The 27,053-nt window shown below is 43.4% G+C and overlaps 1 protein-coding gene across 10 annotated transcripts in view; it reads right to left on the reverse strand.

The window, feature by feature from the left end:
- The window catches only part of ubr4 (ubiquitin protein ligase E3 component n-recognin 4), a 206,153-nt gene that overhangs the window by 158,437 nt on the left and 20,663 nt on the right, over positions 1-27,053 (reverse strand). For all 10 annotated transcript variants that reach the window (XM_070860353.1, XM_070860352.1, XM_070860351.1 and 7 more), the window contains 11 exons: positions 26,402-26,589; positions 19,224-19,383; positions 17,913-17,998; positions 14,002-14,171; positions 13,328-13,610; positions 11,524-11,668; positions 10,240-10,319; positions 9,813-9,941; positions 8,452-8,634; positions 3,956-4,078; positions 2,290-2,519 (listed from right to left, as the gene is read on the reverse strand). In XM_070860353.1, the coding sequence (XP_070716454.1) occupies positions 2,290-2,519; positions 3,956-4,078; positions 8,452-8,634; positions 9,813-9,941; positions 10,240-10,319; positions 11,524-11,668; positions 13,328-13,610; positions 14,002-14,171; positions 17,913-17,998; positions 19,224-19,383; positions 26,402-26,589 (1,777 nt within the window). The remainder of the gene's footprint in view (positions 1-2,289; positions 2,520-3,955; positions 4,079-8,451; positions 8,635-9,812; positions 9,942-10,239; positions 10,320-11,523; positions 11,669-13,327; positions 13,611-14,001; positions 14,172-17,912; positions 17,999-19,223; positions 19,384-26,401; positions 26,590-27,053) is intronic.

The raw sequence follows: 27,053 nt of genomic DNA on the forward strand, positions 1-27,053 counted from the left end.
CTGAAGGTGCCAATTCTCTTGTATTTAATTTTTTAAAAACTTAATCCTTAAGAACTTAAGGATTCTTGCTCTTCAGTAACCCATTCCCTGCTCTGCTGTGTACCCAAAGCCAGCAAGGATTTTGTTTGGCTGTGATGTCCTATATGGGCGAGTAGCCTGCCAACACTCGCTCTCGGCTCACAATAAATACCCACTGAGGCAAGATTCTAGAGAGCCTGTGGAATTCTACCCCACCAAGAGTCAGCAGCTTCAGGGAGGAATTATCATCAATCAGGAATACATTGTGCACATTTTTATACAGTATGTACAGGCCCATTACACCGTGGAGCCAGTTTTATTTGCAGCTGATTGACAAAGTGCTTTGTTTTCATGTTCTTTCCTCTCCATCCTCCCCTCCCCAAACTTTCTTCAGGGTTCCTCTCACTAGTCAAATTGTTACTTGGAAGCTTGCAGTGTAAGTATCAGCATCTGGGTGACTCGCTTTCAGTTAGCACCTTGATTTGATCCATGTCATTTTGGCCACAGCTTTTAGCTTGGCTATAATCATATGCTGAGATTTGTTTTGCTTTTTAAATCAATATTGGTAACTTTGAGCAGCTGGCGAGTTGCTGGTTACCTTGTTGAGCCTGTGAGACACTGCTCCATCCAAGTACTGCAATTCTACATGAACTTAAAGAACTGTAATGATGTTGGAAACTCATTGAGCATGCTCATTACTGAGGTGTCAGAGCTTTAATAGGCTGAGAGCGTAACTTAAAATATTACAGCTTTAAATTGTCCCAATCACTTGGATAGGGGTGGATTAATTAAGGAAAGCCGACACAGATTTGTTGAAGGCAAATCGTGTTTAACCAACTTGATCAAGTTTTTTGATGAGGTAACAGAGAGGGTTGATGAGGGCAATGCGGTTGACGTAGTGTACATGGATTACCAAAAGGCATTCGACAAAGTGCCACATAATAGGCTTACCAGCAAAATTGAAGCCCATGGAATAAAAGGGACAGCGGTAGTCTGGATATGAAACTGGCTAAGTGACAGGAAACAGAGTAGTGGTGAATGGTTGTTTTTCAGACTGGAGGAAGGTATACAGTGGTGTTCCCCTGGGGTCGGTTCTCGGACCATTGCTTGTCTTAATATATATTAATGACTTGGACGTGGGTGTACAGAGCACAATTTCAAAATTTGCAGATGACATAAAACTTGGAAGTATAGTGAACAGTCAGGAGGAGAGCAACAGACTTCAGGAAGACAGACTGGCTTGTGAAATGGGCGGACAACGTGGCAGATGAAAATTAATGCAGAAAAATGTGAAGTGATGCATTTTGGTAGAAAGAATGAGGTAGGTGACAGGGCAGGTTAAGAAAGCAGTTAAAAAAGCTTACAGAATCCTGGGTTTCATAAATAGAGGTAGAGTACAAAAGTATAGAAATGATGATGAACCTGTATAAAACACTGGTTCGGCCCCAGCACTTTAGGAAGGATGTGAAGGCCTTAGAGAAGGTGCAGAAAAGATTTACGAGAATGATTCCAGGGATGAGGGACTTCAGTTACGTTGAGACTGGAGAAGCTGGGATTGTTTGCCTTGGAGCAGAGAAGATTGAGAGCAGATTTTATCGAGGTATTCAAAATCAAGAGGGCTCTGGACAGAGTAGATAGAGAGAAACTGTTCCCATTGGCAGAAGGGTCAAGAACCAGAGGACACAGATTTAAGGTGATTGGCAAAAGAACCAAAGGCAATGTAAGAAGAGTTAAGATCTGTAATGCACTGCCAGAAAGGGTGGTGGAGGCAGACTCAATTTTATCATTCAAAAGGGAGATGGATAAGTAGCTGAAGGAAAAAAAATGCAGGGCTACAGGGAAAGGGCAGAGAAGTAGGAGTAGCCGAGAGTCGGCACAAGCACGACGGGACGAATGGCCTTCTTCCGTGCTGTAACTATTCTATGATTCAACAAATTGTTCACAGTTGCCACATAATTGCCACACATGGAAAGTGGAGAAACTCACACTGGTGCAATAGGGATCACTCATCTAAGGTTATCGTTGGTTTATTGTATGTTGTTGGAGCAGAGAAGAGGGAACCTTACACTGAATCTAACCATCGTACACCTGACCTGAAATTACTGATGGGGCAATAGAAAGGGAGCTTTTACTTTGTAATTAGCTTCTACAGTCTCAATGCGCTTGATGCCAACACCAAATGTCCCTTTCCCCACCAACCAGATAAATCTGAACACTACCAGCATTTCAACCAGCAGCTAATTGTAAAAGCTGTGTGTTCAAAATTTGTACCTGGCAAATGCAGCATAGTTTCCAATCAGCTGAAGAGTTGCAGGAAGCAGATTCTTTGTGATCTCGGATGTTTTGTGCAAGTCAGTTTCTGCAGCCACCTTGGAGAAATACTCATCCAGAGACACCTGGACCTTTGAAATGACCGCATCAAGCGTATAGATGGTCTGTAGGTTGGGGAGTCGGCTGAGTGGGAGGATAGCACTCGCATCAATCCCACAATAGGAAGAGATCTAAATTTGAAGGAAAAACCTCTTTAATCACCTTGTAAATGGGAAGCAGTGTTAACATTGAACAACGTATATGCTCTAAATGATAATAACCTACTTTTTGTCAAACAGCAACAAGAAAGAATATGATTCAATTGAAAATTGTTGCATAAATGCACTAGTAAAGAGCTCAGCTAATTGGAGCCATACATATAGGATGTACAGCATTGATACAACACTACTTTTTGAATCTCCCCTAGATCCAGACAAGGTGCTGTCTGCACTATTCATCATCATTCTTCTTGTGTCTTTGAGGCACATGAGGCAGTAATCAATGCCATTCAGTTCTACTGTGAGCTTTTGTCTCCAGCTCATGTAACTGCAGGTGCACTTCAACCGCATCCTCTGTTATTGTGCTGCGCAGAGTTCCTCTTGGTCGACCTCTAGTCTTTTCCCTCATGGATTTATTTCTCTGCTTGCTTAGGGATCCCTATGTCAGGCCCTCAGAATACAGCCAATGTTGGTCCATCTTCTTTCCCAGACTGTTATAGTCAGTAGTAGCATCTGTGTTCTCTGAAGTACACATTCATTCATCACCTTGTTAAAGCAACGGATGTTAAAGAGCTGACGCAGGCATCTACACTGGAAACTAGTGAGCTTCTTTTGGATGGTTTTGTTGTACCAAGTTTCTGATTCATACAACCTTGGTTCAAACATGGACAAAGGTGCTGTATTCCAGAGGTGAGGCAAGAGTAACTTCTCTTGACATCAAGGTAGCATTTGTCCAAGTGTGGCACCAAGGAGCCCTATTAAAATAGGGATCAGGGGGAAAATGTTCTACTGGTTGGAATCAAACCTAACAGAAAGAAAGATGGATGTGGTTGTTGGAGGCCAATCATCTCAGCCCCAGGGCACTGCTGCAGGAGTTCTTCAGGGCGTGTCCTAGGCCCAACCATCTTCAGCTGCTTCATCAATGATCTTCCCTCCATCATAAGGTCAGAAGTGGAGATGTTCGCTGATGATTGCATAGTATACACTTCCATTCACAATTCCTCAGATAATGAAGTAATCTATTCCCACAAGCAGCTAGACCTGGACAACATCCAGACTTAGACTGATAAGTGGCAAGTAGCATTTGCACCACCCAAGTGACAGACAATGACCATCTCCAAGAGAGAGTCAAACCACATCCCTTTGACATTCAATGGCATTACCATCATCGAATCCCCCACCAACATCCTGCAGGGTCACCATTGACCAGAAATGTAACTGGACCAGCCACATAAATACTGTGGCTACAAGAGCAAGTCAGAGGCTGGGTATTCTGCAGTAAGTGACTCATCACCTGAATGAATACCACGAAAGTACTGTCCCTCAAAAAGCAATACCAGGATGAATCCCTCCTCTTGCAAAGAAAAACACCCTCCAGACAGAGAGCACGCTGACATGATTCTCCTTACCTGTCTGGCAACATACTCCTCCGCAAGCTCCACATCATACTTCACCGAACTGCACTTGGTGATGGCTAGATCCACCAGCGAGCCAGCGTGATCTGGCTTCATGCCCTGTCGCACCAGATGATCCTTTACCAAAACAAAATCAAACACTGGTCAAATCAAGGTACTAAACAGCATCAACTGGGCTTTGTCTGATTGAAAATGACCATACGTTACCCACTTAATATACAAGAACATAAGAATTAGGATCAGGAGTAGGCCATTCAGTCCCTCGAGCCTGCTCTGCTATATAATATCATGGCTGATCTTCTACCTTAACTCCACCATCTCCATATCCCTTGATTCCCTTAATATGCAAAAATCTATCGATCTCAGTCTTGAATATACTCAACGACTGAGCATCCACAGCTCTCGAGGGCAGAGAATTCCAAAGATTCACCACCTTCTGAGTGAAGAAATTTCTCCTCATCTCAGTCCTAAATGGCTGACCCCTTTATTCTGAGACTGGGACGCCTGATTCTAGACTCCCCAGACAGGGGAAACATCCTCCCTGCAACTACCCCATCAAGCCCTGCAAGAATTTTGTATGTTTCAATTAGATCACTCTCGTTCTTCTCAACTCGAGAGAATATAGGCCTAAGTCTACTCAATCTCCCCTCATAGGAAAAATCCACCCCCCCCCCCCACCCCATCCCACCCCCACCCATCCCAGGAATCAATCTGGTGAATCTTTGTTGCACTCCCTCTATGGCAAGTATATCCTTCCTTAGATAAGACCACCAAAACGGTACACAATACTCCAGGTGTGGTCTCACCAGTGCCCTATATAGTTGTAGTAAGACATCTTTACTCTTATACTCAAATCCTCTTGTAACAAAGGCCAATATACCATTTGCTTTCTTAATTGCTTGCTGTATCTGCATGTTAAATTTCAGTGATTCGTGTACAAGGACACCCAGGTCCCTCTGAACACCAACATTTCCCAATCTCTCATCGTTTAAAAGTACTCTGCTTTTCTATTTTTCCTACCAAGGTGGATAACTTCACATTTCTCCACATTATATTCCATTTGCCATGTTCTTGCCCTCTTACTTAGCCTGTCTATATCTTCTTGAAGTCTCTTGGCATCCTCCTCACAACATTCCCACCTAGCTTTGTATCATCAGCAAACTTAGATATATTACATTTGGTTCCCTCATCCAAATCATTGATATAGATTGTGAACAGCTGAGGCCCAAGCACTGATCCTTGCGGTACCCCACTAGTTACAGTCTGCCAACCCGAAAATGACCTGTTTATTCCTGCTTTTCTGTCCGTTAACCAATCCTCAATCCGTATGACCCCCAATCCCATAAGCCCTAATTTTGTTTAATAACCTCTTGTGTGGCACCTTATTGAATGCCTTCTAAAAATCAAAATACACCACATCCACTGGTTCCCCCTTATCTATTCTGCTAGTTACAACCTCAAAAAACGAACAGATTTGTCAAACATGATTTCCCTTGCATGAATCCATGTTGACTCTGCCCAATCCTATTATTTTCTTCAAGTGTCCTGTTGCCACATCCTTAATAAAGGATTCCTGCATTTTCTCTACTACTGATGTCAGGCAAACTGGTCGTAGTTCCCCGTTTTCTCTCTCCCTCCTTTCTTAAATAATGGGGTTACATTTGTTACCTTCCAATCTGCGGGAGCCTTTCTAGAATCTATGGAATTTTGGAAGGTGACAACCAATGCTTCCACTATCTCTATATCCATCTTTTTCAAACCCTTGAAGGCCATCAGGTCCAGGGGATTTATCGGCTTTCAGTCCCATTAATTTCTTCAGTACTTTTTTTTTACCAATACTAATTTCTTTCAGTTCCTCATTATCGCTGGACCCTTGGTTCTCCACAATTTCCGAGAGTTTTTTGCATTTTCTTCCGTGAAGACAAAATATTTGTTTAATTTCTCTGCCATTTCCTTATTCCCCATTATAATTTCTCCTGTTTCTGCCTGTCAGGCACCCACATTTACTTTTGCTAATCTTTTCCTCTTTACATACCTATAGATGCTTTTTCTGATTTTATGTCTCTCACTAGTTTACTTTCATATTCTATTCTCACTTTCTTTATCAAATTCTTGGTCCTCCTTTGCTAAATTCTAAAATCCTGCCAATCCTCAGGCCTACTGTTCTTTTTGTCAACATTGTAAGTCTCTTCCTTTGATCTAATACTATACTTAGCTTCTCTTGCTAGCCACAGTTGGACTACTTTTCCTGTGGAGTTTTTGTGCTTTAAAAAGGAATGTGTATTTGTTGTAAATTATGTATTCATTCTTTAAATTTATACCATCATACCTTTTAATGTAGTTTCCCAATCTACCTTAGCCAACTCGCCCCTCATACCTACGGAGTTTGCTTTGGTTAGATTTAAGACCTGAGTTTCGGATTTAACAATCACTTTCAAACTTAATATAAAATTCTATCATATTATGGTCACTCTTCTCTTAGGGCCCCTTTACTACAAGGTTATTAATTAACCCTTTCTCATTGCACAATACTAGTTGTAAAATAGCCTGCTCCCTAGTTGGTTCATCAACATACTGATCTAGAAAACTATCTTGTATATATTCCATGAATTCATCCTCCACATTATTAGTGCAAATTTGGTTTGCCCAGTCTATATGTAGATTAAAGTCCCCTCTTGTTACACGCGTCTCTAATTTCCTGATTTATACTCTGCCCTACATTACAACTACTATTTGGGGGCCTATAAATAACTCCCACCGATTATTTCTGTCCCTTGCGATTTCTTCACTCCACCCAAACTGATTCTACTTCTTGATTTTCAGACGAAGATCTTTTTTCTCCACTGTCTTTATTCCATCCTTTATTATCAGAGCTACCCCTCCTCCTTTTGCAATTTGTCTATCCTTTCTAAAAGTTAAGAATCCTGGAATATTTTGTTACCAACCTTGGTTACTTTACAAACCAAGTCTCTGTCATGGCTATTAGATCAAAACTATTATTTCTATGTGTGCTATTAATTAATCTATTTTGTTACGAATGCTTTGCGCATTCAGATATAGTGCCTTTAGCTTTGACTTTTTTCCATTTTTCACCTTAGTCACTGATGCCCTATTACTTTTTGTTATTCTCTCTGTCCATTCCTGACTCACTCTGCTTATTTTTACCCTAAACTGTGCTCTAGAGCCTTGACATTTCTTTTGTGCTTTTAAATTTACTCTTTCCTGAATCCTCCCCCCCGCCCCACTTTCATTAATTTACACCAGAACACTGCTTCCAGCCCAGTTTAAGTGGCGCCCGTCCTAACGGAACAGCTCCCTCGTTCCCCAGTACTGGTGCCAGTGCCACACCAAGCAAAACCCATGCTTCCCAGACCACTCTTTGAGCCACGCCTTTAAACTTCTAATCTGCTTATCCCTATGCCAATTAGCGTGTGACTCGGGTAATAATCCAGAGGTTCTGCTTTTTAATTTGGACCCAACACCTCAAACTTTCTCAGCAGAACCTCATTCCTAGTTCTACCTATGTCGTTGGCTCCTACATAGACCACAACAACTGGATGCTTATCTTCCCACTCCAAGTTCTTCTCCCGCTGCGACGAGATGTCTTTTACACTGGCGGTCAACACAATCTTCGGAACTCCCGGGCACGGCTGCAGAAAATAGTATCTATCCCTCGGACTATACTGTCCCCTACCATAACTACATTCCCTTTCATTCCCCCTACTTGAATGGCCTTCTGCACCTGAGAGGAGGGGGAGGAGTGGAGAGCACCAGTTCAAACTGTCACTATTTTGTTTACACTTACATGACCCAAATAATTCTCCAGTTGCTTTTATACTTCAGTAGGTTCACAGCACCATAAACGATTTTATAATATTCAATGCTACGGACTCCACTAGTAAATGCTCTGCCCGGTACAGTACTGCAATTGGACCACACGGACCAGAGAGATCCCAAGTCTGATGTCTGGTCTGCAGAGTTAGCAGCTAGGGCAGCGGTCGATGGGCTACGAGTGGCCTCAGCACCCCTGGTTTCAGGGTTTCTGCTCATATCCGCTATCCGGGAACTCCTTGTGAAAGTTCACGGCCGTCAGGCAAGGACTAGAATTGGCACGTCTGTGATGCAGCCACTGTCAAATACACTGCCAGCACGCACTGTCACAGCTCACATGTGAAACAATTTGGGCGAAGGGATGGGGAGCCTGGCGTGAGGCAGCACCATAAGGACAAAGGGGAGAAAATCTGAAAAAAGAAAATATCTGAAAAGGCATTTTTTTTTTTTTTTTAAATAGTCTGTGACGTAGTGTGTGCTGGGCCTCCAGCTCCCTCGCTAGTACATTCGCCAACTCTTTCTCCTCTAGCCCCCAACTTTGGCTTTCTGTACCACCATTTCCTCCAACTAAAGCTTCACTGAAAGAGATTCTTTTTTGATCTACAATGGTCAGCAAGCACCTCATGACGCATCTCCACAGAATTTGCAATTTTTGATACCTTGATCCAGGTTACATAGGAGCCGATACAAAGCCGTGAAGACCATCGAAGTGTGTGCAGGATGTCGCATTCGCTCAGCTCTGTCGTGCTCATTGCCACTTGATTGACGTAAGCTTTTGACGGAGGCATGATACCCAGGATCCGCCACAAGATCAAGAAGTAGTACTGAATGGAACAAGCCTCCTAGAAGGAAAAGTCAGTGAGGGAACAGCCAGAATCTCACAAGCAATGATTCATACACAGCTATAATAAAAACAGTCAAGGACGTGCGCCCAAAACATACTCAGGGCATCCCAAAAAGGCACATATTGGTTAGAATCTCAACTTGGACGACCTTCATTAAATCAATAACTATTTTTCAGCAGATGCACACCACACACTAGAATCCCCATTTTGAAGGTTAGTTTAGTTTTTAGGAGGATACTATTAATCAAACCAATGATCAATTTTATCTATATCAATAATATATCTTGTACTATATACTTAAAATGCTGCACGGTCACAACATTGCTAAGTATTTCACCTATAGATGGTGCAGTGAACAGAACATTGTGTGACATAAGATGCAACAGGGCCGCCCAAAAGCTAAATAAATTAACTCTCCCAACTTAGGATCCACAGCAAAAAAATGTTTTTCATTATATGAAAAACTGCAGAAATTCTGCAAAATCTGCAACATTCTAGACCTTAAAAATGAATTAAAAATCGTCATCAAAGAGTGAGAATTCAGCTGTGGCTGAATGAGGCATCTGGAACGATGGCACTCCAAGCACCACCCCCACCCCCCACCCCCACCCATTCACCGTCAGAACCACTAATCCGATTTAATTCCAATTCAACAGAGTGAAGAAACAAGTCAATAATGTAACAAAGCACGACCCACAATGCCCAATTTTCCTCGTCTCTCCAGCTGAGAGAAAAAAAAATCACTTACCCCCGCACCTGTACACATAAATTAGTTGCCGCTGCCTCACACCCTGACGCAGCTAACAAAGCAAAGATCGCTCTTTCGACACTACTGCTTACCACGCTCAGGCAAAATTACAAAATTACAGTCCGTTCCACCCCGCACTGAGGTAAATGTTGAACCCCATGATAACCAGAAACCATAAATTTAAGACCATCCACAAAGGAATGAAGGAAACTTTTTTTTTTAAACAAGACAGTTTTTAGGACACAGAATGTCCTACCAGAAACAGTGGTGGAAACAGAATAGCTTTTAATAAGTGGATAAAAGGGTAGAGGGAAAGGGCATGGGATGGAATTAAGTGAATAGCTTTTTCCAGCGAGTCAGCACAGATACAATGGGCCCAATGGCCGCCTTCAGTGCTCCAAGATTCTAACAGAAGCCTGTGCATTACCAGAGGTGTTGCATTCTTGTGCTCTTCCCGCCCGAGTGTATCAAACTGCGAGCCAGCGGCTAACAGCAAGATCAGCGATGCATAAAGGTCATCGTACTTCAAAGCACCATTACAGAGAACATCAAAGATCTGAGAAATGAGAGGGAAGGGGAAAAAAAGTGAACAATTAAGTCTCTAAGTGCAGCATCAAACAATTGTAAAGATAAACCCTGAATAAACATCAGAACCCATTAAATGCAAGTCTGTAGCCAAATTCCATACTCCACACAATTTACCATCTCAGCACAGTGTAACATCACAGTTACACAAACCCATGAATGTGTTGTGTACTGTATCCCCGTCACACTATTACCATCCAGGTATATTATACAAATTTGCAATTTTACACAATTCCAGGATCCCCCAAACTCCAACTCATGGCTCTCACCATCTCATCCAATCTGCTCCTGTCATCAGCAGATGTCTCGTGTGAAAGAATGCTGAAGAATTTGGGCAGAGGCACAGCGTCTGTTGAAAAGAAGCAGATCAGTATTAGCAATAAAAACTCAGCACAGGCTATAAATTACTCTATATTCATTCTTGAATAGGGTATTAACCCAGACAGTAACACCACAAGAATGCAAGAACCAGTCAGCTCAGCTAGCTTGCTGAAATACTTTGTCCAATGTCCAGCTGCCTAACCCTCGTGCTCCAACACCCTGCCCTCTAACTCTGTCCAACAGCCAGCCCAGTCTTTCCCAATACCCAGTCCTTTCGTATCTCTACCATTACTCTGATCATCAGCCCCTTCACTGCTAACGCCCTGTCCCCTTGCTGTGACCCTCATTCTGAAACCAGCTGTCCCCAACACCCAATCTTCTCTCATTTTTTTAAGCTTTGCTCCTAGGATGTGGGTATCACTAGCAAGGCCCAGTTATTGCCCATCCCGAATTGCCCTCGAGAATGTGATGATAAGCCACAGCAACGATGAAGGAACTGCGGTATAGTTCCAAGTCAGGATGGTGTGTGACTTGGAGGGGAATTTACAGGTGATGGCGTTCATATGCGTCTGCTGCCCTTGTCCTTCTAGATGGTAGAGGTCACAGGTTTGGGAGGTGCTGTCGAAGAAACTGCCGTCAGATCCAGCAATTTCAGTCCAACTCCTCCAGCATCCAGCTGCCCCAGACACCAATCTCCAACATCTAGTTCCCTGACATGAAGCCTCCTTGCTCAGATGTACCCTGTGGCCTCTGACACCCAAAGGACCTAAACTGACCACTTAATTTTATCAGATTGATTTTTAAAGTGCCTCTTTAACTTGTATTTTTTGATTTGATTGATAGATCCCTCTGAATTTTACGAGATTCCTCCCTGTTTCCTGCCCTCCAATCAACACAATGTCAGGATCAGATTCAATCTTTGTGCTTTGAATTTCTAACATATTCAACTAATCCCCATAGCTGGAGAATAAACCACTCCACTGGCCTACCAATATCATTGTCCACATCCTCATTATCTGCTACTCTGTGTCACCTTTTCTCACAGTGAAACCATTCTACAATTCTATCCACTCAGCATTCATTGCTTAGCTTGCCTTACCTGTCCCACTGTGTTTAGCTCTATTTTGCCGTATCTGTCCCACTGTGTTTAGCCCAGTTTTGCTGTACCTGTTGCAGTGTTTAGCCCAGTTTTGCCGTACCTGTCTCACTGTGTTTAGCTTGGTTTGCCATACCTGTTGCATTGTGTTTAGCCCAGTTTTCTTCAACCTCTTTAAATCCGTGGTAGAGTGGCACCTGAATGCGCCGGCCAGATTCCTGAGTACCGCTGGCACTGGTACCAGCACTGCATATTGGTGGAGTTAACAGATTGTATTGAATCTATAGAAAAAAAACCACTCATGTCAGCCAAAGACATGCTCTAACACAGGCTGCCCCACACACATCCTGACAGTATTACATTTATACCCTCAAAGTCATTGGAGTTTTTTTTTTAAAAAAGCACCAGAAGGAGAAAAGAACGCAACAATTTCATGTGTAAATCAAGAAGGATTGCAACTGTAAACGGACTGGGTGATTTCAGAGCCCCCACACCTACTAACTAAATGGTAGGTTCAGGATAGAATTGATAAGAGACTGAGCAGAAAGAAAGAAATAGCAACGGTTGAGTGAATGATGCAAGAAAAGGCTAAAGCTTAAACCGAACACAAAGGAAGCAGAGAAACTCACAACAGATGCTTTTGCAGGAATGATAAGAGAAAACAGAAACTAAACAAAGCACAGAACAGACACAAATGCAGAAAATTAGGCTTCGAGAGTGAGAGGCTAAAATAAAGTCAAGTATAGAAACGTGAGGTTCAATTTGAGAGATTGAAAACCTGAACTAAACAGATTGAGGATTGGTAGAAAAATACACTTAATTTTTTTTGTTAAAATTGCTTAAATACTTTTGCCGACAGTTCAGCGATTTCATCCAGTGAGAACTGCTGGGAAAGGCATGTGACAATTAAACAAGGACGGGATCAAGCTCGCCTGCAATGCCTCCACAGTTGAATAGTTTCTTGGCATTAACTGCCTGGACTAACAGATGAAGAACATTTAGTTGGGTCAAGTACTGGATGGCACCACATCCCAAAAAGGAGTCAATACCATGTGGAGGAAGAAAATATTTTAAGCATTATATAGGGTTAATATAATTGCCATAGAGCTATCATATGAGCTGAAAACCTATTTTACTGGACCTGCTTGCTGTCCCAAGGTTAAAAAGTTTTTTTTTTAGTCTACCAGCAGCTTTTAGTTCTGGTGTTTATCTTTACGAGGTTTATTTAGTGTTTCAACGTGTGATGTCCAAAATCAGTATGTACAACAAGCAATTTTGATGTTTTGTATAAAGTTTGTCATTTTTATAATGGTGAATAACTGGGGGTGTTGGGGAGAGAAAGTAACCCAGGTTTAAACTAGCATTCTCCTGAGCACTGATTGGCACACAATAAGTACCAAACAGTCTTCATCAGAGCCGAGTTACCCAGCGTGACCGTCACTTAAGAGGCTTTGCCTCAGTCCCTTTTCATTCCCTCCTACAACCAATTTATGGGACACCTGTTGTAACTTGAATATGAATCAAATGACTGCTCCAAGATTGCTAAAGTAGCACAAATGGGGTAAAATAAAATGTTATGTTCAGATTTACAAAAAAAAAGAGCGCATACTAAACAAAAAGGTGTCTAGCTCCATGTGGTCACCCCCTCAGTGTAAATGTGTTGGACAAGTTGCACGGTCAACATAGCAAAACAGCCAGTTATCAAAGTGAAAGACAGGTTTTGATGAGACCCCCAAATGCATTGAGCCAATGCCCGAGACACTGCATATCTCTCTCATAAATGGTGTAAAGTTCCTGTACATTTTCATACCAGCATTACTCATTTAACCTGCACATGTTTTGATCAACAGAATGGAAGGTGGTTAATACAAGGGTTACAATTACAGTTTTGTGTTAATTTATAACTTAGATATTCAGTCACCAGCTCAATTAGTCCTTACCTGTTCAAAAAGGTAGATTGGCACTTTTGAATATTGCTGAAGGATGTATTCAAAAACCAGCAACAATCGAGCAAGTGTCAGTGGCACACACCGAACCTGAGCCTCTGCCTTCGATGCCACTTCAACAATCACCTGTGTGCACATCGTGACTACAGCGCGCCGGCCACTCTCCGAGAAATTGTGGAAAATTAGCAGCAGAAGCTGAAGGTGCTCAACATTCAGATCCTCAGAGTCAGTCGGTACTACCCCCTGGAATATATTTTGCTTCAGTGTCCCAATAAACCTAGCAGGGAAAAAAAGGAGGAAATTATTCACTTACCTGTCTGTGCTGAGAGTAAAGCTACTCAGGCAGACTTTAAACGATTGTTGAACAAACTGATGACTGTGGGATGAGCTACGAATTCCAGGATTACATAGCCAAAGCAATGGGACTGATAACTGCCTTCGTCTGTAAGCCTGTGCATAGATGGACTTTCACTCTTTCAACGTCTGGTCTCAATGATGAGCACCACTCCTCTCATAATTCAGCAAAACGAACTTAAACATAACAAACGCTGCTTCAATTCTGTACTCCATACAGAAAAACAGCAAAAGACGCGATACTTGAGAGGACCGGGCAGGTTCCTTTCAATCTTTTTTCGTTAAGATATTTGCTAGTATTAAGAATTCCTTACCTTTCCCAGATTTTCATACATTCCGGGACATCTGGCTCACCCTGTGCACCGGCTTTGTGCTGCCAGATTAGCAGCAGACGTGACAGCACAGAGAGGCTCTGCGAGTGGATGTACAGTGGCCATGGACCCTCGGAAAATGGGGCGATTCCCAGCTGCTGCAGTAGTGTGTTCTGAGTGAAACACCACATAGTTAACACCGTGATGTTGAATGTGATTACCACAACAATAGACTCATACACAACATCAGCCTGTTGATCTGTATAATACTAGATATGATATTTCTAGACCAATATGTCGAGAAACCAACTAGGGGGGAGGCCATCTTAGAATGGGTGTTGTGTAATGAGAGAGGATTAATTAGCAATCTCGTTGTGCGAGGCCCCTTGGGGAAGAGTGACCATAATATGGTGGAATTCTGCATTAGGATGGAGAATGAAACAGTTAATTCAGAGACCATGGTCCAGAACTTAAAGAAGGGTAACTTTGAAGGTATGAGGCGTGAATTGGCTAGGATAGATTGGCGAATGATACTTAAGGGGTTGACTGTGGATGGGCAATGGCAGACATTTAGAGACCGCATGGATGAACTACAACAATTGTACATTCCTGTCTGACGTAAAAATAAAAAAGGGAAGGTGGCTCAACCATGGCTATCAAGGGAAATCAGGGATAGTATTAAAGCCAAGGAAGTGGCATACAAATTGGCCAGAAATAGCAGTGAACCCGGAGACTGGGAGAAATTTAGAACTCAGCAGAGGAGGACAAAGGGTTTGATTAGGTCAGGGAAAATGGAGTACAAGAAGAAGCTTGCAGGGAACATTAAGACGGATTGCAACAGTTTCTATAGATATGTAAAGAGAAAAAGATTAGTAAAGACAAACATAGGTCCCCTGCAGTCAGAATCAGGGGAAGTCATAACGGGGAACAAAGAAATGGCGGACCAATTGAACAAGTACTTTGGTTCGGTTTTCACTAAGGAGGACACAAACAACCTTCCGGATATAAAAGGGGTCAGAGGGTCTAGTAAGGAGGAGGAACTGAGGGAAATCCTTATTAGTCGGGAAATTGTGTTGAGGAAATTGATGGGATTGAAGGCCGATAAATCCCCAGGGCCTGATGGACTGCATCCCAGAGTACTTAAGGAGGTGGCCTTGGAAATAGCGGATGCATTGACAGTCATTTTCCAACATTCCATTGACTCTGGATCAGTTCCTATCGAGTGGAGGGTAGCCAATGTAACCCCACTTTTTAAAAAAGGAGGGAGAGAGAAAACAGGGAATTATAGACCGGTCAGCCTGACATCAGTAGTGGGTAAAATGATGGAATCAATTATTAAGGATGTCATAGCAATTCATTTGGAAAGAGGTGACACGATAGGTCCAAGTCAGCATGGATTTGTGAAAGGGAAATCATGCTTGACAAATCTTCTGGAATTTTTTGAGGATGTTTCCAGTAGATTGGACAAGGGAGAACCAGTTGATGTGGTATATTTGGACTTTCAGAAGGATTTCGACAAGGTCCAACACAAGAGATTAATGTGCAAAGTTAAAGCATATGGGATTGGGGGTAGTGTGCTGACATGGATTGAGAACTGGTTGTCAGACAGGAAGCAAAGAGTAGGAGTAAATGGGGACTTTTCAGAATGGCAGGCAGTGACTAGTGGGGTACCGCAAGGTTCTGAGCTGGGGCCCCAGCTGTTTACACTGTACATTAATGATTTAGACGAGGGGATTAAATGTAGTATCTCCAAATTTGCCGATGACACTAAGTTGGGTGGTAGTGTGAGCTGCGAGGAGGATGCTATGAGGCTACAGAGTGACTTAGATAGGTTAGGTGAGTGGGCAAATGCATGGCAGATGAAGTATAATGTGGATAAATGTGAGGTTATCCACTTTGGTAGTAAAAACAGAGAGACAGACTATTATCTGTAGGTGACAGATTAGGAAAAGGGGAGGTGCAACGAGACCTGGGTGTCATGGTACATCAGTCATTGAAGGTTGGCAAGCAGGTACAGCAGGCGGTTAAGAAAGCAAATGGCATGTTGGCCTTCATAGCGAGGGGATTTGAGTACAGGGGCCAGGGAGGTGTTGCTACAGTTGTACAGGGCCTTGGTGAGGCCACACCTGGAGTATTGTGTACAGTTTTGGTCTCCTAACCTGAGGAAGGACATTCTTGCTATTGAGGGAGTGCAGCGAAGGTTCACCAGACTGATTCCCGGGATGGAGGGACTGACATATCAAGAAAGACTGGATCAACTGGGCTTGTATTCACTGCAGTTCAGAAGAATGAGAGGGGATCTCATAGAAACGTTTAAAATTCTGATGGGTTTAGACAGGTTAGATGCAGGAAGAATGTTCCCAATGTTGGGGAAGTCCAGAACCAGGGGTCACAGTCTAAGGATAAGGGGTAAGCCATTTAGGACCGAGATGAGGAGAAACTTCTTCACCCAGAGAGTGGTGAACCTGTGGAATTCTCTACCACAGGAAGTTGTTGAGGCCAATTCACTAAATATATTCAAAAAGGAGTTGGATGAAGTCCTTACTACGAGGGGGATCAAGGGGTATGGCGAGAAAGCAGGAATGGGGTACTGAAGTTGCATGTTCAGCCATGAACTCATTGAATGGCGGTGCAGGCTAGAAGTGCCGAATGGCCTACTCCTTCACCTATTTTCTATGTTTCTATGTTTTCCGTTCCAGTGCTGTGCAAAGCTGCTCATGTGCAGTGAAATAATGAGAAAACAGACCTCCTAAAAAGGCTACTATGTAAATAGGGCAATATACCATATTACAAGATGGAAAATTGTTCAAATGAAGTATTACAATTTTGTGTTAGTTTTGTCAACTTGCAAAATAATGTGAATTGCAACTCCAAGATAAAAATAATGAACTGCTCAAAAATTGATAAGCAAAAGAACCTTGAGGGTGGTTATAAATAAGATCAGGAAGGAAACTGATAGTAAACAAGTTGGGTATAATCATAGGTAGCATAGAATAGACCACGGGAGAAGGGAGCACCAAAGATGTTGTTTTATCTCTGTTCAGAATTAGGTAACTATGCTCATTCTGTATTTAGCAAAGCTGCTAATAAAATCCCTAAGCACAATTTGTTGTTGTGAGTTTAATTATCTGACGTCCAAATCTTTAAGACATCTATTGTTTGAGACAACACCACTATCTTTACATAAAAGCAGCTTCAATCACAACAACCATCAAAAAAATTAACACAATAGTATCTGGGACTGGAACAAACATTTACTTAATAACAGACATTGACTGCACTAGTACACAACATAAGCACCAAGCTCCTTTAACTGAAGAGTTAAAGCAATGTCCCTTTCCCAAAATATTCCAATGTCTGCTTTAAATCTTTAACACACTAGATGTAATTCCTCCCCCAGCGAGTATACGCAGATTCCGGATCCGCCCTGTACACTATTCAGTGGATGGTGGGTTGATTTGACGGAGCCGTTCAATGGGGGCTGCACACATTGAACCTTGACAAAGGCACGTCAACAAATAAAACTAAAAGGGTTTGTCACAGAACATTGGAAGTTGGGGGAAGAGAAACTTTTGTTGCAGCACAAACCTTACACAATGTTGGAACACATTTTAAAAAACATGCGGCTAGAAACATTCAGGCCTACCAACTGCTCCTCCAATCTGCAGCACCACGGGTCTACCATTCTGAGCAATAACACTGAATGGGAACTTTCATTTTTAACACACACATTTATGTTATTCACAAAAGACCATTTCAGGGATATCAAGAAATGAATTTCAACCTCATGCGTTATCACTCAACCTGTAATATGACATGGTAAAATTATTTGCCGGTCAAGGAGGTACACATGATATGCATACTGTCAACATTAATTGAACACAAGGGCAGCCAGTGAAGCACTGTGGACTCACCTGCAAGATAGGTGATGGTAGGTCAGAGGTGACCATAGAATGGTTAAAGTGATATAACGCTGCTGCAAATTCCTCATCCGATGACCCTATGCAAAAATAAAAACTTCTTACGTGAAAAAAAAAGAAACAGAATGGGTCAGTGATACAAATGCAACTTTACTCGTCTAGATCGGAAATGTGTACTTCTCTACAAGTATAGATGAACCTTTCAGCTCATGTAGTTTATCCTTCCATAGAAACCAGTGAAATTTCTGTAACAAAAATTTGTATTTTATCTGTTTTGCCCAAAGATTTAAAAGAAATAGCAACTCATGTTTTTCAAAATTTCAAAACTTCTCAAGTTTTTAAGGGAGCAACCAATGTTGCCTAAGTCATAGGAAGCTCATAATCAGAAAAAATAATTCTCAAGTTAAAGATGCTTTGAACGAGGTACATTCCCAAGTTTTACCGAGGATACCCACTACCTTAAGCTTGCGTTGCAGTCTTTCATTTGGAACTTTATAAAAAAGCTTTCTGAAGGTCTTAAGTATACAATGGCATTGGGCTTTCCAAATCCACTTGGGATGTCACCTCCAAAGAAAGTCATTTGGTAAGACAGATTCTGCCCATTCTGAAACTGTTAGCTGGCATTTATTAAGTTATTTTTAAAGAGCCATCATCAAGTTTGTTCTGAATAACTGATTCCATTACATTACCAGGTACTGATCAAAAGTAAGAAAGAACTTGCATTGATATAGTGCCTTTCACAAACTCAGAACATCCCAAGGTGCTTCACAGCCAAAGAAGTGCAGTCACCATTGTTAATGTAGGGAATAAATGACCAGGTAATTTTTTTTTAAAAAAGTAATATTGATTACAATCATACAGCACACCGGATGCCATTCTGCCCATCATGCCTGTGCCAGTTCTTTGAAAGAGCTATCAATTAATCCCACTCCCCTGCTCTTTCCCCAAATCCCTGCAAACACTACAGGCTTTCTGGAGTATGTTTTTCTTACTTATTTTACTTGTATTGTTTTATTCGTCCATTTAGTGTCACAATACAACTGCCAACCTATGCCCATGAATCCTTCCTCACACTATAACAGATCAGTGGGTATCCAGCACTGTCCCCATTTTGGTAAGTGGACAGACACAAGGTGCCAGTGTCCTGGTTACTCAACTTTTCCCATTCCAATAAATTTTTGTACAGAATCAGCAAGTCCAGTTCAGAAATAATGTGTGACTTAAAGGCTGCAACCAGTGTCTAAGACTCTTTTCTCCTAACCCCAGCTAGTTAGTTAGTTGCTTTCACTGAAAGAGTGTGCTGACCTTTGGTTCCATCTTTGTCCACTTCTTTGATGATACTGGCTAATGTCATCATGTGCTGCTCAGTCAGAGAAACGCTCAGGTAATTCCGGATAAAGTTATTCCTCGAGTTCAGCATTGAAGATGTAATGAAATGAAAAATACTTGAAGCCAGGCTCAGAAACTGGAAAACAATTTTTTTAATAGATTTTAAACATGCAGATTTCACTAGGGGCCAATCATCCTCATTTTCCACCACCATTCCATTTCCAATACAATCAGAACCCTGCATGGAAATCTAATCCTAACATTCAGTTCTACATGTAAACAGCAAAATTGGAAAAATCAGCTGCTAACCTGATAAACTTAAGAAGCACGTGATTCAAGAGTTAAGTCTCAATGGTAATAATGTCATGTAGATCAGCTTTACAGACCAGAAGGTCCCTGACTCAATCCCTGGCCTATTGGGTAAACTCACCAGAGCAACAGCTCAGATCTATAATTGGCCTCAGTTCCCTTAAAGAAGGGAATAATCAGGCATGGTTAACACTTCTGATCCCTTTACGGTGATCCCTGCTGACAAGTGCCCATGCATGAACAGGAGGTGAGGATCAGTGCGTGATACGAGTATCCCGCCGGCATTCATGACCTAGGTTCACACATGAGTAATTGCCAGTTGGGCAGGGTATCTGATGGGGTGGTCCCTTGTGAACTGTGCCCAAACATAATTAGCGTCTTCAAGATCGCAATGTAGAAAATTAGAAAACCACACCGATGTAAACACACAACTACAGCAGGAAAACTTCCACAGCTAACAGACAAGCTGTAGAGCTGGCCAATGGAGCTGTGAGCCAAAGTAAGCAGCTCCATCTCTCATTCCTCTATGGCTGCAAGGTTACGTATTTGTCTTGCTTCAGCTCCTCCTGCACAATCTAATTTCTGCTGCTCTCTTTCCAAGGGATTTTGCCAACTCACCGCCATGATAAATACAATGTGATTCAGCAACTATCACAATAGGAATACCAGCTGAACTAATACAGCCCTGTAAAAGAATTCAGACCAAAAAACATATCCATAAAACATAATGAGCAAAAATGAAAACAGCCATATAAATATATTGGCTCAGACTATTAAATTACAATTTATTGCCAACAAATATAATTAGAACATAAACCCTTCAGCCAGAAGTTTAAAAAATCCACAGCAATTAGAATCATCAATTCGGTGTAGAAGGGGAATGCAGTGCTAAGTTGATATTATATGCAAGTAGCGTTTTTTTTTAAAAAGATTAAACTGCATATGCATTGCAATATGCAGATTATGAGAACTGGGGGAACTGGATGCAATTATTTTACAGGGAGCTCTAGACTTAATAGCATTTACAACAACCTGCCTACAAACTGGACAGGAATGGTAAATAAACACATCAGGATATATTTAAAGGGATAGAAAAGATTAGAAAGGCGGAGGTCCAGCTATATCAGTGAAGAGGAAACACATTCTGTAGAGAAATTTGATATAGACAAGGAAGGGATACAGACATAGTTAATGTGGTTGGATCTCAAAGAGCAGTAATACGGGTATATAACAAACCTACAAATTGTGGGAAGAAATCTGCAGTCAGATTAGAGAGACGAGTAGTAATGACAAAGTTACTATTCTGGTAGATTTTAATTATTTGCTTATCAATTGGAGGGAGACGAGAGTGTGGAATTCCCAAACAGTGTTCAGGACTCATTCCTGAAGCAGTACATTAGTCAGCCTACAAGGGCGGAAGTGTTACTAGATGTGGTTATGAGCAATGAAATAAATCAGGTAAATGAGCTAAATGTGGGTGAGCACCGCAGGAACAGTGAGCACATTATGATAAGGTCCAAGATACAACCAGAAAGGGAAAAAGTCAGTACAAAAACTAGAACACCAGATTGGATTAGGGCAGAATTTAGAAAAATGAGTGAGCAAGCTGAAGGGAGATAGAAAGAGGGAGATAGAAAGAGAAATCATAACAAACTGTAGAACAACAATGGGTGTTTTTAGAAAGAGATTGCAAAGGTACAGAATAAGTATACAGTATTCATTACATCAGGACACTGCTCGTAGTTTTAGGATAACATGGATAGAGATGTCAGAAACCAATTGAAATTGAAGCGTCACTGTAAGGACTATAAGAATATTAAAAAAGTAAATGTGAATAGGAGAAAATAAGCGGTTAAGAGCTTGATAAAGAAAAGTACAAGGAGGAAAGAAAAACTCAAAAAACATCTTAAAGGACCAGTACTTTACAATATCAGTAACTAGCAGGGACCTCCAACAGAGGACAGGATGAGCAATTTTAACATGATTTTCAAAAGACGGCAAAATTATTTATTAAGTACTTTATATCAGTCTTGACTAAAGAGAAGGATATCGGAGAGGAGGGGAGTCCTGAAGTGGTTGAGCGAGATGAACTATATTTATGATAGATTAAAAAGGGAAATTTTAAGATAAATTAGTTCGGCTGAAGGAAGAAAAGGGACCCGAGCCTGACCGGATACATCCTAGGATCCCGAGGGAGGAAACTGCAGAAGCACCAGAAATTATTTTTCAGGCTCTATTGAGTGGATGTGCGTTGGAGGACTGGAGAGTGGCCAATGTACTCCCAGTTTTATAAAAAGGAGACAGATAATCTGCGTAATTACAGGCCAGATAACTGTGGGAGGGAACATTTTAAGAGTCTCAAATTAAGGATGAAATTACCACATATCGAGACAAAGAAAAAACAGAAGTAGCCAGCGCGGATTTCAAAAGGGACAACTGTGCTCGAAAAACCTCTTTGAATTTTACAGTTAACAGACATGGTCGATGGAGGAAATGCAGTGTGCATGGACTTTAGGAAAACCTTTTGACAAGATTGAGAGAGAAAATTCAGGGGCATGAAATTAAGGGGAGGGTAGCAAACTGGATTAAAAATTGGTTAGACGGGAGTTTCCTCCCTCGGGATCCTAGGATGTATCCGGTCGGGCTCTGGTCCCTTTTCTTCCTTCAGCTGAACTAATTTATATTAAAAGGAAGTGGCTGAAGAGTTAGTGGATGCATTGGTTGTAATCTACCAAAATTCCCTGGATTCTGGGGCGGTCCCAGCGGATTGGAAAACTGCAAATGTAACGCCCCTAATTAAAAAAGGAGGCAGACAAAAAGCAGGAAACTATAGAATGGTTAGCCTAACATCTGTTGTTGGGAAAATGCTGGAGTCCATTATTAAGGAAGCAGTAGCAGGACACTTGGAAAAGCATAATTCAATCAAGCAGAGTCAGCATGGTTTTATGAAAGGGAAATCATGTTTGGCAAACTTGCTGGAGTTCTTTGAGGATGTAACAAGCAGGGTGGATGGGGGGGGGGGGGGGCGGGGGGAACCAGTGGATATGGTGTATTTGAATTTCCAGAACGCATTCGATAACATGCCACATAAAAGGTTACTGCACAAGATAAAAGTTCACTGGGTTGGGGGTAATATATTAGCATGGATAGAGGATTGGCTAATGAACAGAAAACAGAGTCGGGATAAATGGGCTATTTTCCGTTTGGCAAACAGTAACTAGTGGGGTGCCGCAGGGATCGGTGCTGGGTCCTCAACTATTTACAATCTATATTAATGACTTGGATGAAGGGACAGAGTGTAATGTAGCCAAGTTTGCAGATGATACAAAAGATGATTCAAGGAGTTAGATGAAGTCCTTACTACTAGGGGGATCAAGGGGTATGGTGAGAAAGCAGGAATGGGGTACTGAAGTTGCATGCTCAGCCATGAACTCATTGAATGGTGGTGCAGGCTAGAAGGGCCGAATGGCCTACTCCTGTACCTATTTTCTATCTATGTTTCTATGGGTGGGAAGGCAAATTGTGAGGACACAAAAAATCTGCAAAGGGATATAGACAGGCTAAGTGAGTGGGCAAAAATTTGGCAGATCGAGTATAATGTGGGAAAATGTGAGATGATCCACTTTGGCAGAAATAATAGAAAAGCAAATTATAATTTAAATGGAGAAAAATTGCAAAGTGCTACAGTACAGAGGGACCTGGGGTCTTTGTGCATGAAACACAAAAAGTTAGTATGCAGGTACAGCAAGTAATCAGGAAGGCTAATGGAATGTTGGCCTTTATTGCAAGGGGGATAGAGTATAAAAGCAGAGAAGTCCTGCTACAACTGTACAAGGTATTGGTGAGACGAAACCTAGAGTATTGTGTACAGTTTTGGTCTCCATATTTAAGGAAGGATATACTTGCATTGGAGGCTCACGAGGTTGATTCCGGAGATGAGGGGGTTGCCTTATGAAAGTTGAGTAGGTTGGGCCTATACACATTGGAGAATGAGAGGTGGTCTTATCGAAACATATAAGATAATAAGGGGGCTCGACAAGGTGGATGCAGAGAGGATATTTCCACTCATAGGGGAAACTAAAACTCAGCCCAAGTTTCGGCATCTGGTGAAAACGGCACACCACCAAGACTTATCTGACCAGCCTGGGCTCGAAGGTGCGCCGGAATATTCTGCAGCAATTCTCCGGTCCTCCTGGATCGTGGCGTGGAGTGGCGCAGCGTAGTCTCCCTGGGGAGGAGCCTGCCTGCAGGAGGGCGAGGCTAGGGATCATGCCTTCTTCTCAGTGCCGGCAGCGCAGTGCCGGCAGCGTTGCGCAGGCGCGTTGGAGCATGTGCGCCTGCGCAATGGCTCGGGGAGTGTGGGAGCGTGAGTACCGGGATGGGAGGGTGGGATGGAGGGGGGAGGGTGGGATGGAGGGCACTCAATGATCGAAGGGCCGGAGGAGAGAGCAGGGGTGCCTCAGGCCTTCCAGCCTCTGCCCCCACTCCCGACACCCCCCCCCCACCCCGACTTACACCACCCCCCCGCACCATACACACACACACCACCCCACCATAACACCACACACACACCCCCAGACACCGCCCACACCCCCATCCCACCCCCCACCCCATCTCCCCCCCACCCCATCCCCCCACACCACCCCATCCCCCCACACACACACCCCCACACACACACCCCCCACACACACACCATCCCCCCACACCCCATCCCCCCACACACCCCACACACACCCCCCCCCCATCCCCCCCACACACACACACACACACACACCCCCCCACACACACACACCCCACCCCATCCCCCCACACACACACACACCCCCACCCCATCCCCCCACACACACACACACCCCCACCCCATCCCCCCCACACACACACACCCCCACCCCATCCCCCCACACACACACACACCCCCACCCCATCCCCCCCCACCCCATCCCCCCACACACACACACCCCCACCCCATCCCCCCACACACACACACCCCCCCACCCCATCCCCCCCCACACACACACACCCCCACCCCATCCCCCCACACACACACACCCCCACCCCATCCCCCCCCACACACACACCCCTACCCCATCCCCCCACACACACACCCCCACCCCATTCCCCCCCACACACACCCCCACCCCATCCCCCCCCACACACACACCCCCACCCCATCCCCCCACACACACACACCCCCACCCCATACACACACACACACACACCCCCACCCCATACACACACCGCCACCCCATCCCCCCCCCCAAAACACCCCCCCCCATCCCTCCAACGTGGGGGGACGGGGGCACGTGTGGTGGGGGTGGGCATGCGGGGGGGGGGGGGTCGGGGGCGTGTGTGTGGGGGTAGGGGTGGGGGCTAAACCTGAATGGGGGGGGGGGGGGGGGGGGAGGCACCCCTGCTTTCCTCCGGCCCTTCGATCATTTCGGGTGCCCCCCAACCCACGCTCCTCCATCCCTTGCCATGTTTCTCCCCCTCTGATCACCTCCCCATGTTTCTTCCCCCACCAATCACCTCCCCAGTGCCCCCTTGCCACGCTCCTCCATCCCTCCCCGGTACCCACACCATTCTGAAACAGACTGGGGAAAAACGCCCTGCTGAGCCATTGCGCAGACGCGCACGTTGCAATGCTCACGCGCAAGGAAGCCGGCTGTGAATGACATGAAGGGGCTTAGTTCCCCCCCCACCGCCCCCCCAGACTGCGATAGGCTTGCTCTGCCCCAAGGAGACTACGCTGCGCCACGCCACGCTCCAGGGGGACCTGAGAATTGCTCAAGAAGATTCCGACGCACTTTAGGGCCCAGTCAGATCACGTAAGTCTCGGAGGTGCGGCGTTTTTGCCAGAAGCAGAAACTTGGGCCCATATAGTCTCAGAATAAGCGATCGCCCATTTAAAACTGAGATGAGGAGGAATTTCTTCTCTCAGAGGGTTGTAAATATATGGAATTCTCTGCCCCAGAGAGCTGTGGAGGCTGGATCATTGAATATATTTAAGGCTGAGATAGACAGATTTTTGAAGGCAGGGAAGTGGAGCTGAGCCCATGATCTTATTAAATGGCGGAGCAGGCTCAAGGGGCCAGGTGGCCTACTCCTGCTCCTATTTCTTACGTTATGTTAACAGAGATTAGGAGTTAAGGGCAGTTTATCCAGAGTAATTGGACGTGGGTAGTGGTGCCCACAAGGTTCAGTTCTGGAGCCACTTCTGTTCACAATAATTTGGAGATATCAAAATAGGAGGTATAGTTAATTATTTAGAAAACCAAAGAAAGCTGCAGAGGGATATTGATAAGATGGGAAAATGGGCTAAGAAGTGGCAGATGGAATTCAATGTATACGTGAGGTGATATATTTTGTTTAAAAAATTAACTAAATACATTCATTATACTTTGAATGGAAGTAGGCTTGGTGCTGTGGAAGAGCAAAGGGATTTGGGGGACTGGTTCACAGGACTTGGTTGATTACATGCAAGAGATTTAGGACAGAGAGGAAGAGAAACTTCTTTGTACAGAGAGGATGTCGAATTCATTTCCAGAGTCAGTGGTTAAGGCAGAAACAATGTCAACATTCAGGATGAGATGGGATAGGTAGAACAACAAAAAGGGGATAAAGGCCTATGGGAACAGGGCGGGTAAATGTGATTCGGACTACTTGCTCACATGAAGGGCAAACACTGACATGGACTGGTTGGGCCAAATGATGTGTATCCATGCTGTAACTTCTATATATTTCTATGATTCAATCCTCAACATGCAACAACTAAAAAACGTTGATATTTTGGTTTGCCAAAAATAGTTTTTTTATATTCTAACCAATTGCTGCTGGATATTACTCACCAGCTCAGGGTCTCTGCGACTCGCCAGTATGTTACCATTCTCCCCAGAACTCTGCTTATTTGGACTCTTCAGTCGTGGGGAACTCTCCAGGGGAGGTGGCGGGGGCGGAGGGGGAGGTGCTGATTTCTCCTTACTGGGAGAGATGGTCTCCTCAAACCACTGGCCAAGAATTGGCTCACTGTCATCATCTGTAAAGAAAAAAATACAGCGATACAGCGCACTCATCAAGGACAGGTTAAGCAACAAAAACAAACCTCAATAGCACAACTCACATGTAACATAGTTACTAGTGAATCCCAATTGCAACACAGAATCAGAATTTTACAGCACAGAAGGAAGCCATTCAGCCCATGCCGGCTCTCTGAAAGAGTTACCCAATTAGTCCTCTGCTCTTTCTCCATACCAACTTATATTTTTCTTTTTCAAATATTTATCTACTTTTAAAAGCTAAAAATGGATTCTGCTTCCATCATTGTTTCTGGTGGGAAATTCTATATCTTAACAGCCCTCTGCGTTAACAAAATTCTTAACCTTTCTCATTATCCGATTGGTAATGATTTATGTCCTCTATTTACCAATTCACTGAACAGTTGAAATAATTTATTCCCCTCCACACCGGCTTACCTCATCAAAACCATTCAGAATTTTGAAA

Source organism: Pristiophorus japonicus, chromosome 18 (assembly GCF_044704955.1).
Source record: "Pristiophorus japonicus isolate sPriJap1 chromosome 18, sPriJap1.hap1, whole genome shotgun sequence".
Lineage (NCBI taxonomy): Eukaryota > Metazoa > Chordata > Chondrichthyes > Pristiophoridae > Pristiophorus > Pristiophorus japonicus.